This window comes from Sapajus apella, unplaced genomic scaffold, assembly GCF_009761245.1.
Source record: "Sapajus apella isolate SASKATOON/1434 unplaced genomic scaffold, GSC_monkey_1.0 scaffold128, whole genome shotgun sequence".
Classification (NCBI taxonomy): domain Eukaryota; kingdom Metazoa; phylum Chordata; class Mammalia; order Primates; family Cebidae; genus Sapajus; species Sapajus apella.
The window spans coordinates 3,789,353-3,802,085 of NW_022437068.1; the positions used below are offsets into that span (position 1 = coordinate 3,789,353).

Here is a 12,733-nt window from a genome sequence, read left to right on the forward strand (position 1 = left end):
CTGTTTCTTGTTTGAGCCAGCACTGGCCCTTTCCTGCCATCAAACGTGGGGAGCTGCTAATCGCAATCACAGCTGCTCTCTTAGGATTCCAGAAGGTGAGAGAACTGAGAGACCACTGTTTCTCTTCACTGAGGCAAGAACATTTAAGGTAAGAGCTACACCATCTATCTATCTATCTATCTATCTATCTATTGATCGATCGATCGATCGAGATGGAATCTTGCTCTGTCGTCCAGGCTGGTGTACAGTGGTTTGATCTCGGCTCACTGCAACCTCCGCCTCCTGGGCTCCAGCGATTCTCTTATCTCAGTCTCCTGAGTAGGACTATAGGCGCATGCCACCATGCCCAGCTAATTTTTATATTTTTAGTAGAGATGGGGTTTTACCATATTTGTGAGGCTGGTCTTGAACTCCTGACCTCAGGTGATCCACCTGTCTTGACTTCCCAAAGTGCTGGGATTACAGGTATGAGCCACCACACCTGGCCAGATCTATACTCTTAATGCCCATCCTTGGATGAGTGGAAAAGGAAAATGTGGTTTGTATATGCAGTGGAATATTATTCAGACATAAAAAGGAAGGGAATCCTGCCATTTGCAACAATGTGAATGAACTTGGAGGACTTGATCCTAAATGAAAGAAGCCAGTCACAGATGGGCAAATATTGCATGATTCCACTTACATGAGGTGTCTAAAATATAGGGCCAGACATGGTGGCTCATGCCTGTGTTCCCAGCTACTCAGGAACTGCGGAGGCTGAGGCAGGAGGATCACTTGAGGCCAGGAGTTGGAGATCAGCCTGGCAGCATGCTGAGACCTCGTCTCTATACAAAATTTTAAAATTAGCTGGATGTGATGGCGTGCATGCCTGTGGTCACAGCTACTCAGGAGGCTGAGGCTAAAGGATCAGTTGAGCCTAAGTGCCACTGCACTCCAGCCTGGGTGACGGAGTGAGATCCCTAAGTCTCTAAAAAATAAAATAGCTCAATTCACAGAAGCAGGGAGTAGAATGGTGGTTGCCAGGGGTTGGGGGGAGAGAGAGGTGGCGGGCTGCTGTTCATTGAAGTTTCAGTGATACAGGAGATCACTGGGAGGAAAACTGAAGCTTATCATTTGCTGCTTGCTCAGGGTTATTCTGCAGGTTGGAGGCCAAGTCAGGAGTGAAAGTCAGGCCTCCTAATGCCTCATTCAGGGCGTTCCAAGATAGATGCTGCTTCTGCAAATTTATTACAAACTGAAACCAGAACCAAACATCTCTCCAAATTTAAAGGTATTTTAAGTAGCTGGGCCAAACCCACACTCACACGAGCCTATCTTCAGGAACTAGAAGCTGATCTGCTGGTCCTGGGGAAGCCAGGGAGCCATCGTTGGGTCCCTCCTCCTCCTCTCGCTTGTCCTGGTAAGCGCTCACTCTCCTCTGCCTCCTCTTCCCATTGTGTTGCCACCAGGAACACAGGTGACAGCTGGCATAAAGAGTGAGCCACCTCTCCCTGAGTTCTTGTCTCTGAGTTTTCCAGCGGCTATTGAAGACTGTGCTGGAAATCCCAACCTGTGTTCTCTGCCTGCCTGGTGGTGCCCAGGGCACTTGGAGACTGTGTTCTACTGGATCCTGGTGCCCCATGTATCTGGGTTTCTGAGCGATCTCCCTTCTCCAGATGTGACTTCAGAATACTCCAGCAGGCCCCTTCACTGGGACCCCCAATACATGGAAGGCTCACAAGGAAAAACTCCCCAGGGCTTGAAATAGCCATTAGAAGGTGGTCCTTCCTTGTGTGTGGAGGTGGGTTATTTTAGGGGGTTGCATGGCTGAGGAGGCTGGCACATAGGTACCTCAGGTGTAGCTGGTAACCTAGAAATGTTTATTGAGGCTATGTGGGGATTCTGGGCACAGGAAACTGAGCCAAACACACCCAGAAGTAGGAAAAAATAGGGTGGATTTAAGGGATCACCTAAAGCTCCATGTGGCATGGAGGAGTGGTGGAGGGGACTGGGAATGGCCCCAGCTGAGCCACAGGGGCCCCTTTCTGTAAGCACTGGGAGCCTCTGCAGCCACTCCAGGGTGCAGGTGATGGAAAAAGGAGGCTGTGGGAATGACTGGGAGGCTGGAGCCTGGAGTGAGTGAGAGACAGGTCAGTCAAGGGTGCAGGGAGGGTCGGGAGCTTGGGTACAAGATGAGGGGTGGGAAGCTCGGACTTCAGAGGAAGAGCAGTGTGGAATATGGGCAAGGCCCAGGCTGGGCGGGGGTGGAGGGAGATGCTGCTGAGAGACATCTGAGGAGGAGCTCTCAAGGAGGTGAGGATGAGGCAATCATATTGGAGTGCGCAGTGACCACAGGGGCAGGAGGACAGGTGTGGACTGATTGGGGCGTGTGCTGAGCCAGACACAGAGGCCTTGGGGGCATGGGGCTTGGCAAGGGTTTGGCAGAGACCAGTAAAAGAAAGAAGTGGCTGTTAACATCAGGCTGTGCCATCTTAAAGGTGGAGCAGAGGACTCCATGTTTGGATCTCCTTCCACAAATACTGCCTTCATGGAAGCCATCTTCCTCTCTCCTGGATTTTCCGTCTGGAGTCCCCTTCCATGAACACTCTCTTCATGGAAGCCTGTCTTCCGCTCCTAAACTCCATCTCTCTCTATTCCCTTCCACTCAGTATGGAAGCTGCTTTCCTCTCCTAGATTCCATCTTTCTGGATTCTCTAACTTAGTGTGAGAGTTAGCTGTTTCTTTCTCTCTCCTTCTCCTGTTTCTCTCTCTCTCTCTCTCTCTCTCTCTAAATAAACCACTTTCTACAAACACTTTAAATTAAAAAAAAAAAAAAAAGGTGGAGCAGGTGTGGACCCAGGAGGCCTGTACGCAGAGAGGGGAGGTGACCAGACAGGCATCTTGAGCTTGTTCCTTCCTTTCCCACAGGTAGGACGTTGTGGGAAAAGATTGTGTGGACCCTGGGCGTACTTGGGGACCATCCTGAGCGACAGGCCATAAGGCCTGGGGTTCCTTGGCTCCTGTAATAATATAGTGACGCTAACGCCTCACTTCCTGGTAGCTCTTTACGGAATACAAAGAGCTTGTCCATCCACAAAACTTTGCTGTCTTTGTGTGACAACCTCTGAAACAGTCGTTCTCAAAACGGTTTGGTCTCAGACTCACTTCCCCTCTTAAAAATGATTGAGGGCCCCAAAGGGTTTTTATTTCTATGAATCACACTCTTCAATGTTTACCACGTTAGAAAGTAAATCAGAAAAATTTGAAACACTTTTAATGCATTTTAAAATAACAATAAACCCATTACATGTTAATATAAGTTGCACTTTTATGCAAAAAAAAAACTCCCTAGTTTCTAAAACAAGCAAGAAAAAACGTGAGAAGAGTGACATTTTTACATTTTTACAAATATTCATGTCTGGCTGAACAGAAGGTAGCTGGATTCACCTGTCCACATCTACTCAGTTGGAATTGTTTTGGTTATTTAAATGAATAACGTCCAGGTTCACACAGATATGTAGTTGGAAAAGGGAGGAACTTACAGACCCTCAGAAGTTCTCAGACTGTATTTTGGAAACTGATGTCCTAGGAGGAGGCTGAGCACCCAGTTTTACAGCTGGAAAAACTAAGACATGGAGACAGAGGACCAGGATTCCTGACTCTCTTTGTGACCCACTATTTAATGCTGAGGTTCCCTGGAGAAAGAACTATCCCTCCCGACCTGCCTGGGTCCCAGAATAGCTAAGTGTTGAACTAGCTAGTTTGCTGGGGACCAGGGAGGAGGCCAGTAGCCCTGGGGACAGCCTCAGGCAGGGGCAGGCAGCTTAACGTTAACACCCATAGCTTCAGCCTGAGAAATGTCAGAGCAATAGCATGGGCCCTGGCATCCCAACCCCCACGCTTCTGGGAGGAGCCCTGTTCCCAGAAGCCTGTCCCTGGACGCTGCCGTCAGCCTCGGAGTTCATTTCCTGGTTAAACAAACATCTATATTAAATGGCCCAGTTGGGCAACGCCCAAAAGCAGCTTCTGCATGACTTGGGCACACAGCCTGCCAGGCCTCCCTGTTAGCCGCCTGGTGAAGACACATCCATCATCACAGAGTCACTGAAGCAGGACTGCCCCATGCGTCCCACCCAGAGTCTGCGTGTCTGGCAGGAGGGGCTGGGTGGGACGTGCAGAGGGGCCCGTGCCTGGACCCTACCAGAAGCCTGTCCTTGATAGCTTGGAGATTGTAACAATGGTAACGATGGCAACTCCAGAAATTTGGGTATGGTGTGACGGCTGCCATCCATCATCTCATCTCATCTCATCCTGGCAGGGTAGGGATTCTCACCTGTTTGCCAGATGAGGAAACGGAGGCATGCGAGAGGGGCTCGCCCACGGTCACAGCCACCCGTGGCTTTGTTTGGGGGAAGATCTAGGCATCTTGACCTCCAGCATAGTTGTCTTTGTGCCATTGTGGTCACGTTTGGAGGATCTGGAGTGAGGAAGGCTGAGTGCAGAGGGGCGAACCCAGGCTGCTCCTGGGGTGCAAGACTCCCCCTGGCCTGCCCTGTGCAGGCAAAGGATGGTGTTCCCCAGTATCATGCCCCCGTCTAGGAGGAGTGCAGGTGTCAGGCACGCTGCTGAGTGCTGGAACACTGGAGCCAAACTACCTAGGTATGAATCTTGGCCCTACCACTTAGTAGCATTGACCTTGGGCAAAGGGTGGGACTTATGTGTGCCTCAGTTTCCTCATCCGTAAAGTAGAAATAATAGTAGTACCTACTTCATAGGTTATTGAAAGGGTTCAGTGAGATAAAACACACAAAAAGCTTAGAGCCATGCTTAACACACACTGAGTGTTCAGTAATGCTAGCTACTATATTATAAAGTAGGTATTATTATTATTCCTGCTTTACAGATGAGGCTTAAAGAAGAGAATTAACTTGTCCAAGAGCATAAGGACAGTCAGGGCAGGAGGCCAGGATTTGAACCCAGGTCTTCAGATATCAGAGCAGTTGCTCGCAACACCATTCCCCATGACAAGTAGGCTTGACTCAGGCCACTGGAAGGCTGGATGTGTCCTTGGCTCCTGTCTTCATTTTCCGGGGGAAGAAACTGAGCTTCAGATCTCCTGACCTCTGTCCTCTCCATACAAAATAATCCTCTCTATGGAAGCATCGCCATTGGGTTTCTTAAGCAGTTGAGGCCTGTCCTGGCAGAATACATCTTTTCTCGTGAGACTTTCTACATGTGAGCTCTGTAGAGGCCCTGCATTGGGAGGTGCACGCCAGCCCTGCAAACGCAGAAGACACATGATGGGTCAAGACTCAGTGCCTGTGAGAGGGCAGGAGGCCTCAGCAAGCCTCAACATTTTCCCCTCTGCTCCTTGGCTGCCATGACATCCCAGCCAAAGAGGCCACAGCAAGATGCGGAGGCTGACTGCCTACGGGCCTGAGTTCTGCCCTGTTAGGATAGCCTCAGAGGGACTGTAGTCTCCAAAAAACACTTTGCTTAACAGTCAGGAAACATTAGGGATGGACCAGATAGAGAAGGGAATTTATTAGCACCTACTATATCCAGGCACCGTGTCTCATTTCACTAGTTGATGGGGTGTCTCTTGAGCATCATCTGTGTAACGACATTAGGTAGTATGTCTGCTCTTAAAAACACAGCAGGATAAAGATGGGGGGGCTCTTAACCAGGGGGGATGTTTTGCAGCACCCCAAGCCCTAGGATATTTGGCAGTGTCTAAAGATGTTCTTGTTTGTCACAGTGGGGGATGAGGGAGCGGAGGCTGCTATTGGCATCCAGTGGGTAGAAGCCAGGGATGTTGTTAGTTATTCTCTAATACATAAGAACAGCTCCTACAGCAAAAACTATTCTCCAAAATGTCAGTAGTCCAAGATGGAGAAACCCTGGGGTGGAAAATGATTTGGGGAGTTCTTTAGGGCAGGCAGTCATGGATGACTGTGCTGAGGTGACTCTTGAGCAGAGACCTGAAAGAACCAGTAAGTACGAGTGAGAAGATCTGGGGAAGAGCGTTGCAAGAAGAGGGAACAGCACGTGCAGAGGCCCTGAGTCGGGAGCGCGTCCTCAGGAAGCCAGTGTGTGAGACCAGGTTGGTTATTCCCTACCAGATCTCAGACGAAAACACTGAGGCTCAGAGAAAGGGGCTCACCAGAGGCCATATGGTGAAACAGTGCTGGAGCTGGGTTTGCACTGGATGTGAGTGATTCCAGGGTCCATTTGCTTTCCACTGTCTCTGCTGCTAGTGTCAGAGGAGTGGCCAGCCTTCATTTTGCAGTTAAGGCCTTTCCCCTACTCGACTCTGTAATTTTTTTTTCTTATTCTGTCCCTGGTTACTTGGTTTTGTTCCTGGCACCACCTCAATGACAAAAACAACAAGGATAATGATGGCCAGTAATGCCATAGTGCTTGTCGCATGCCAGGCAAAGTTCCAAGTGTGAGAGATCCTCTGTACAGACACTCATCTGATCCTCATGACACACATGTGTGCTGGATACTACTCTCCTACTGTGCCCATTTCACAGGTAAGGAAATCGAGGCACAGAGAGCTAAATGACTTGTTCAACAAATAAGATTCAGAGACAGGAAACTGCCTCGTTCTAGACCCCAGGCTTTTACCACAACACTATGCAGTGACTTTCTCAGCCGTGATTTTCTCATCACTAGAGTAGATCGCTCACTTGATGAGTGGCTCCTCAAGTTTAGTAACACGCAAGGTTCAGCACAGAAGGGAATTTAGAAGTTAGTTTGTCCACATATGGGGAAACTGAGGCTTGACCTTGAAAGTGACTTGTGCAGAGTGGTACCAGGAAACAGGTGTTCCCAGCTGAGTGCCTTCTGCTCTGCCACGGGCCACCCACTGCCAGCCATACCTGCACATTCACAGCCACCCCCATCTGTTGCATCAGGCCGCCACAACATGTCTTTGCATCTCTGGATCCCAGCCACTAGTCGTGTCTGATATCCGGCAGGTTTGGGGCCACCCAGCAGGAGCCTGCTTGTGGCAGAATGCCCAGGCATCTGTCTCAGCCCTGCCCATCCTTCCTGTTTATAGAAATAATCTCAGTCTATTTCCAAATCGTAGAAGTATAGAAACTGGGGCTCAAATGGGTTAAATAGCTCACCATCTGAGGTCAGCCTGCAGAGTTAGTGTTTCCCAAGGGGAATGAATGTGCATTCACTCACTCTTTCAGTCAACAAAGGGAACTACCACACTTACTTGTTCTTTCAGTCAACAAAGAGAGATACCATACGCTAAGCACTGGTCATGCAGGGGTGGAAGTTCCTGGTCCCTGCCCTCCTGGAGAGATGTAATTGTTTACAGTAATGATAAGTGCCAAGGGAGGAGGATGCTCAGAAAGGATACTTAGCCAGTTGAGGGGGGAGGATCAGGAGAGGCTTCTTGGAGGAGGTGCTGCCATGGCTAAGTCTTACAAGATGACTGGGAGTTTGCCAGGTAGAGAAGCGGGGAGGACGCTAAGGGAACAGCATGTACAAAAGCAAGAGAAAAGAGAGAATTCCTCAGTACAGGGAAACACAGTTTGCTCAAGATTGGTGGGATCATGAAGTGGGATGTAAAGGTCATGCCATCATCATGGCCGTTGAGTGAGCGTTTACTATATGGTAAGTGCCATGCTGGGCATTAGCTCAACAACCTTCAGAGTTAGATGCTGTTAAAATCTGCATTTACAGCTGGGCTCAGTGGCTCACACCTATAATCTCAGCACTTTGGGAGGCCAAGGTGGGCGGATTGCTTGAGCCCAGGAGTTCAAGACCAGCCTTGAACTGGTCAATGTAGTGAGACCCTATCTCTACAAAAAAAATTTAAAAACTAGCCAGGTGTTGTGAACACAGCTGTAGTCCCAGCTACTCAGGAGGCTGAGGTAGGAGAATCACTTGAGCCTGAGAGTTTGAGTCTGCAGGGAACTGAGATCATGCCACTGCACTCCAGCCTGGGCGACAAGCAAGACCTTATCTCAAATAAGATAAAATCCACATTTACAGATGAGGAAACCGAGGTGCAGAGAGGTTAAATAACTTGTTGAAGAACATACAGTTAATGAGTGCCAGGAAATGGGCTGAGAAATGCTTGAAACTTGCCTCCAGCAGCATGATGGTCTCCTCTAGAAACTGCTGATGCCTGTCCCGCCTGATGGCTTTCTTTCTGCCCACAGGTGGAAGGACAGTCCAGAGCCCTTGTCATCGCACAGGAACTGCTATCTTCAGAGAAAGCGTGAGTCCCCAAGGAGCTGCCTGTGGCCTTGAGCTTATAAACAAAACGTCACCCTCCTGGGCTTATGCAGGATGGGGATTAATGCAGCCTCAACCCCTTTTTCCCTCTGCAGATATGTGGAGATGCTCCAGCACTTACATCTGGTGAGTTAATCATTTTAATTGTCCAAAACTAATTGCCCTTGTACAAGTCTGTGATATAAGAGGCAGGAAAGCAATGAGGAGACAGAGGTGATTTCCATTAACAGAGGCCTGGCCGCAGGCAAGCACTCACCGAGGCTTTTCAGGGAAGCCCGTCTCCTGATTAATGTGCTTTCGGGGGCAGACAGCGGGTGTGCCTCCTTGCTCAGGGATGGGTGCATAGGGGCATGGGCTGAGGCTTTGGACAGGATGTGTAAGGTTTCCTTAGCCCTCTTGCTGAGAAAGGCAGGAAGAAGACAGCGGAGTGTTTCTGGGCATTGCTATATGTGAGTTTGTGTGTGTGTGAGTGTGTGTGATGTTTAGGTTTGGATGAAAAAGGCGTCTGCCTGGTGACGGAGCAGCTGAGGGTATCAAGAGGCTTCCTCAGTCTCCCTAGCATCAAGGCAGTAGTGCCTGAGCTGGCGGTGAGGGACTCCTTTGGGCCAGACTTGGGGACAGCCTGAACATCAGGCACCACCCCCTTTCACAACTCACAGGACAGCTTGCAGAGTGCCCCTTTGCAGTCAGCTCAATTCAGTTCAGCAGACATTTTCTTGAACTCTCACTGCATGACAGGAACTGGAGAATGGGAAGACAGGTCAGACAGGGCCCTTCCCCAGGAGCTCTCTGGCCAGCAAAGGGGACAGATGAAGGGGCTGACCAACAACTTAGGCAGGCTTCCCTGAGAAGGTGATGTTTGGGGCTAGGCCATAGGAAAGAGTGAGAAGAGGGCACAGCAAAGACTCAGAAAGTGGGGGACCATGGTGGACTCAGGCTTCCTGCTCCTTTCAGCTCTCTCTGAGCCGTTTGCAGCCTGGCGGTGGTTGAGCATTGGGTTCTGTGGTGCTTTGAATCATTCACCATCTCTAAGAACGTCAGAGCTGGGAATGTGTACCTGGATGTTCTGTAGGTGGTGATGTGGAAGGCCTAGAGGAGGTGATGTTGCCCACGTCACATAATGGTGGAGCCAGGACAAGCGCCAGGTTTCCTGGCTCCCAGGCCACTGCCCTTGCATTCACTCTGCATCCCTGGCTGCCTTAGGAACTCCACGGGGCAGGGACCATCTCTGGGTTTACCAGAGCACTCAACACCAAGCCAGGCCTCTTGCTGAACCCTGCTGAAGTCCCTGTCAGCAATGCCACCCTGGCATCACATCCCCACATGAGCTAACAGCAGCCAGGACCCCCCAGGGGTGCAGGGGGGATAGAGCACTACTCTGGTCTGGTGTTCTTGGCCCCCCATTTTTGCCCCCCCCCCAGGATGAAAGTTTGTGTACACCATCGAATTCAAAAGCCCTCAAGTATGAAATGTACCAGCCCCCATCCGGCTTTACACCTAAAAGATCTATTTGGCAAAGGCTGGAAGGATCAGTTTTCTGTTTTTGTTTTTTTTTTTATTTTTTTTCCTTCTCTCTCACTTGTTTTTGGGCTGGCAGCATGACAGAGGGGCTGAGCATTTTTGTGACTTGTTAAGAGGGTTTTAACTGGAAAATGTGTATCTGTGTTTGCTCTGCTTCCTGCCAGTTGGAAAGACATTGAAGCTCCTGGTAGTCCATAATAATATCCTAAGGATGGAGTGAGGGGACAACCCATAAAAGTCACCACTCAGGGCCAGGCACAGTGGTTCACAAACCCAGCACCTTGGGAGGCCAGGGTGGGCAGATCACCTGAGGTCAGGAGTTCAAGACCAGCCTGGACAATATGATGAAACCCTGTCTCTACTAAAACTACAAAAATTAGCCAGACATGGTGGCAGGTGCCTGTAATCCCAGCTACTTGGGAGGCTGAGGTTGCAGTGAGCCGAGATTGGGCCGCTGCACTCCAGAGCGAGACCCCATCTTAAAAAAAAAGTCACCACTCAGAAGCTGGTTGCAGGAAGTTGTGGTCTGGACCTGTATTTTATTATATCAGTGCTTATGGGGATAGAGGGGGCAGACATCTCCCAGTGTGACTCCAGGTCCTAGCCAGGGACATGAGTCTTAAAGGACCCATAGACTTTGGGGCATTCTCCACCACTCCCCAGCTTTGAATCTATCCCTGGTTGCTAAGGTTGGCCAATTCTTCAGAATTTCGTCTTAGAGATTGATGCTGTTAAATTCCCAAGGCTGCCCAGTGATGAGGAGGGGCTGATGGTACCTCCCAAATCTCCCCTTCAGGAAAGGTCCTGGCTTCATTGTGCTATTGTTGGGCTCAGGGGTGGCCTTCTGTGTTTGGGGTGCAGCTTTGTGCTTGTCACATCATAGCTACAGCTAACTCAGCAGCTGCCATGAATTCCAGTCATCCTGATGGCCATGATCCTGGGTTTGTGAAGCTTATGGGCTCCATAGGAATGGAGTTTACATTTTTAAATATTTGTGAAAAAAGACAAAGGAGAATATGTGACTGAGACCATACGTGGGTCACAAAGCTTAAAGTATTTATCATCTGGCCCCTTGCAGAAAAAGGTTACTGACTTCTGGTTTAAAGGCTGCCTTCCATCCTTCCAGGAACCCAGTCATAAAAACATTCCTCACCTGCCCATCTGTCAGTCTCTACCCACTCACCTATCCAGCCAGCCTTTCACCCACTCATCTGTCCTGTCATCTATTCATGCACCAAATGACGCAACCATGCACCCATTCACTCCCAGTTAATCTACCCAGATGTCCACCCACCCATCTAACCATCCATCCATTCCTCATCTGCCCATCCAACCAGCAATCCAGCCGTCCATTCATCTGTCCATCTGAATTGCCTGTTCATTCTGGAAGCATCACAGGATGTTTACTGTAGGCACTGAAATAGGCCTTGGAGCCCCAAAGCTGAATAAGGTTCACAGCTGCCCTTGAGTAGTTTTCCTTTTGCAGGGTAAGACGGTGGAGGTGGGGAGGAGAAGTCAATATGTGAACAGACAATTTACATTACTCTGTGTAAGTATAATTTGCAGAACTGTAGTTTTGTGCAGAATCTGTAGGGGCTTGAGGGAGGGAGAGACATATTCACTTTGAGATATGCAGGAAGGTTTGCAGAAGAGGTGCCATTGAGATGGACTCAGGGAGTTCACCAGGCCAGGGTAGTGGTGGAAGAGGGCACGTAAAGCAAGGGAGTCAGCATGAGCGAATGCTCACAAGCTCATGGTATGTTCGGAGAGTGCCACACCATTGCACATGGCTAGAACATAGAAAATTGTGGAAAGACAGGTAGGAGGCAGAATCAGGGATCAAGTAATGGGTCCCCAAATAAGGCTAGGACCAGATCAAGAAGTACCAAAATGCTGGGCTAAGGACTTCATGCCTTTTCTTTTCTTTTCTTTTCTTTTCTTTTTTTTTTTTTTTTGAGATGGAGTCTTGCTCTGTCACCAGGCTGGAGTGTAGTGGTGCGATCCCAGCTCACTGCAACTTCCATTTTCTGGTTTCAAGCAATTCTCCTGCCTCAGCCTCCCGAGTAGCTGGGACTACAAGCACACACCACCACGCCCAGCTAATTTTTTGTATTTTTAGTAGAGACGGGGTTTCACTGTGTTGGCCAGGCTGGTCTTGAACTCCTGACCTCGTGATCCACCCACGTCGGCAGCCCAAAGTGTTGGTATTACAGGCGTGAGCCACCACGCCCAGCCATATGCCCAGCTGTATATGGTGAACAGCTAGAGATTTTGAACAGGTATGGCCCCTGGATACCTGTCCTCTGTTTTTTGTTTTTTTTTTTTAAATCTAAAACAAGTCTCTCTCCTAGAAAAAGATGAAAAAATCCTACCAAGGCTCCCTCCTTTGGACTAACACATTGAAGGCCTGTTCAGAAGCCAGTCTGCTGATTGGAAGAGAACTCTGGAGGTTGTCACCATCCTGCCCTGGAGAGGTTCCCTCACACAGGAGGCCCACATGACCTGGCCCCTGTCCACCTCTCTGGCAGTACCTCCTTTACTGTTTTCTTCGTCACTGCCTTCAGCCACACTGGCCTTCTTACTGTTCTTCAAATACTACAAATGCATTCACATGTCAGTTTTGCCCTTCCCTCTACTGGAGTGTCCTAGCCCTGATCTTCCCATTCAGGTCTCAGCTCAAGTGTTACCACTTCAAACTAGTAGTGCCCCAAAACTTAGTGGCATAAGACAACCATGTTATGCTCAGATTCTCTGGACTAGAAATTTGGACAGGGCATGGTGGTAGGAGTTGGTCTGTGTTCCATAATCTCTGGGGCCTCAGCTGGAAGACTCAAAGACTGGGGGTGACCTGATGGCTAGGAGCTGAGATCACCTGGAGGTGTCTTCACTCACACATCATGTGGTTGAGGCTGGCTGTTGTCTGGGACTTAAGCTGGGAGGTTGGCCGGAACGCTTATCTGGCCTCTCCATG

General features: G+C 49.5%; 1 protein-coding gene across 3 annotated transcripts in view; it reads left to right on the top strand.

The window, feature by feature from the left end:
- Positions 1-12,733, top strand: part of FGD5 (FYVE, RhoGEF and PH domain containing 5) — a 126,389-nt gene that overhangs the window by 65,944 nt on the left and 47,712 nt on the right. For all 3 annotated transcript variants that reach the window (XR_004264034.1, XM_032262342.1, XM_032262343.1), the window contains exons 4-5: positions 8,166-8,224; positions 8,337-8,367. Coding sequence is in view for 2 of the 3 variants with exons in the window: in XM_032262342.1 (XP_032118233.1) it covers positions 8,166-8,224; positions 8,337-8,367 (90 nt within the window). In the remaining variant the exon portion in view is untranslated. The remainder of the gene's footprint in view (positions 1-8,165; positions 8,225-8,336; positions 8,368-12,733) is intronic.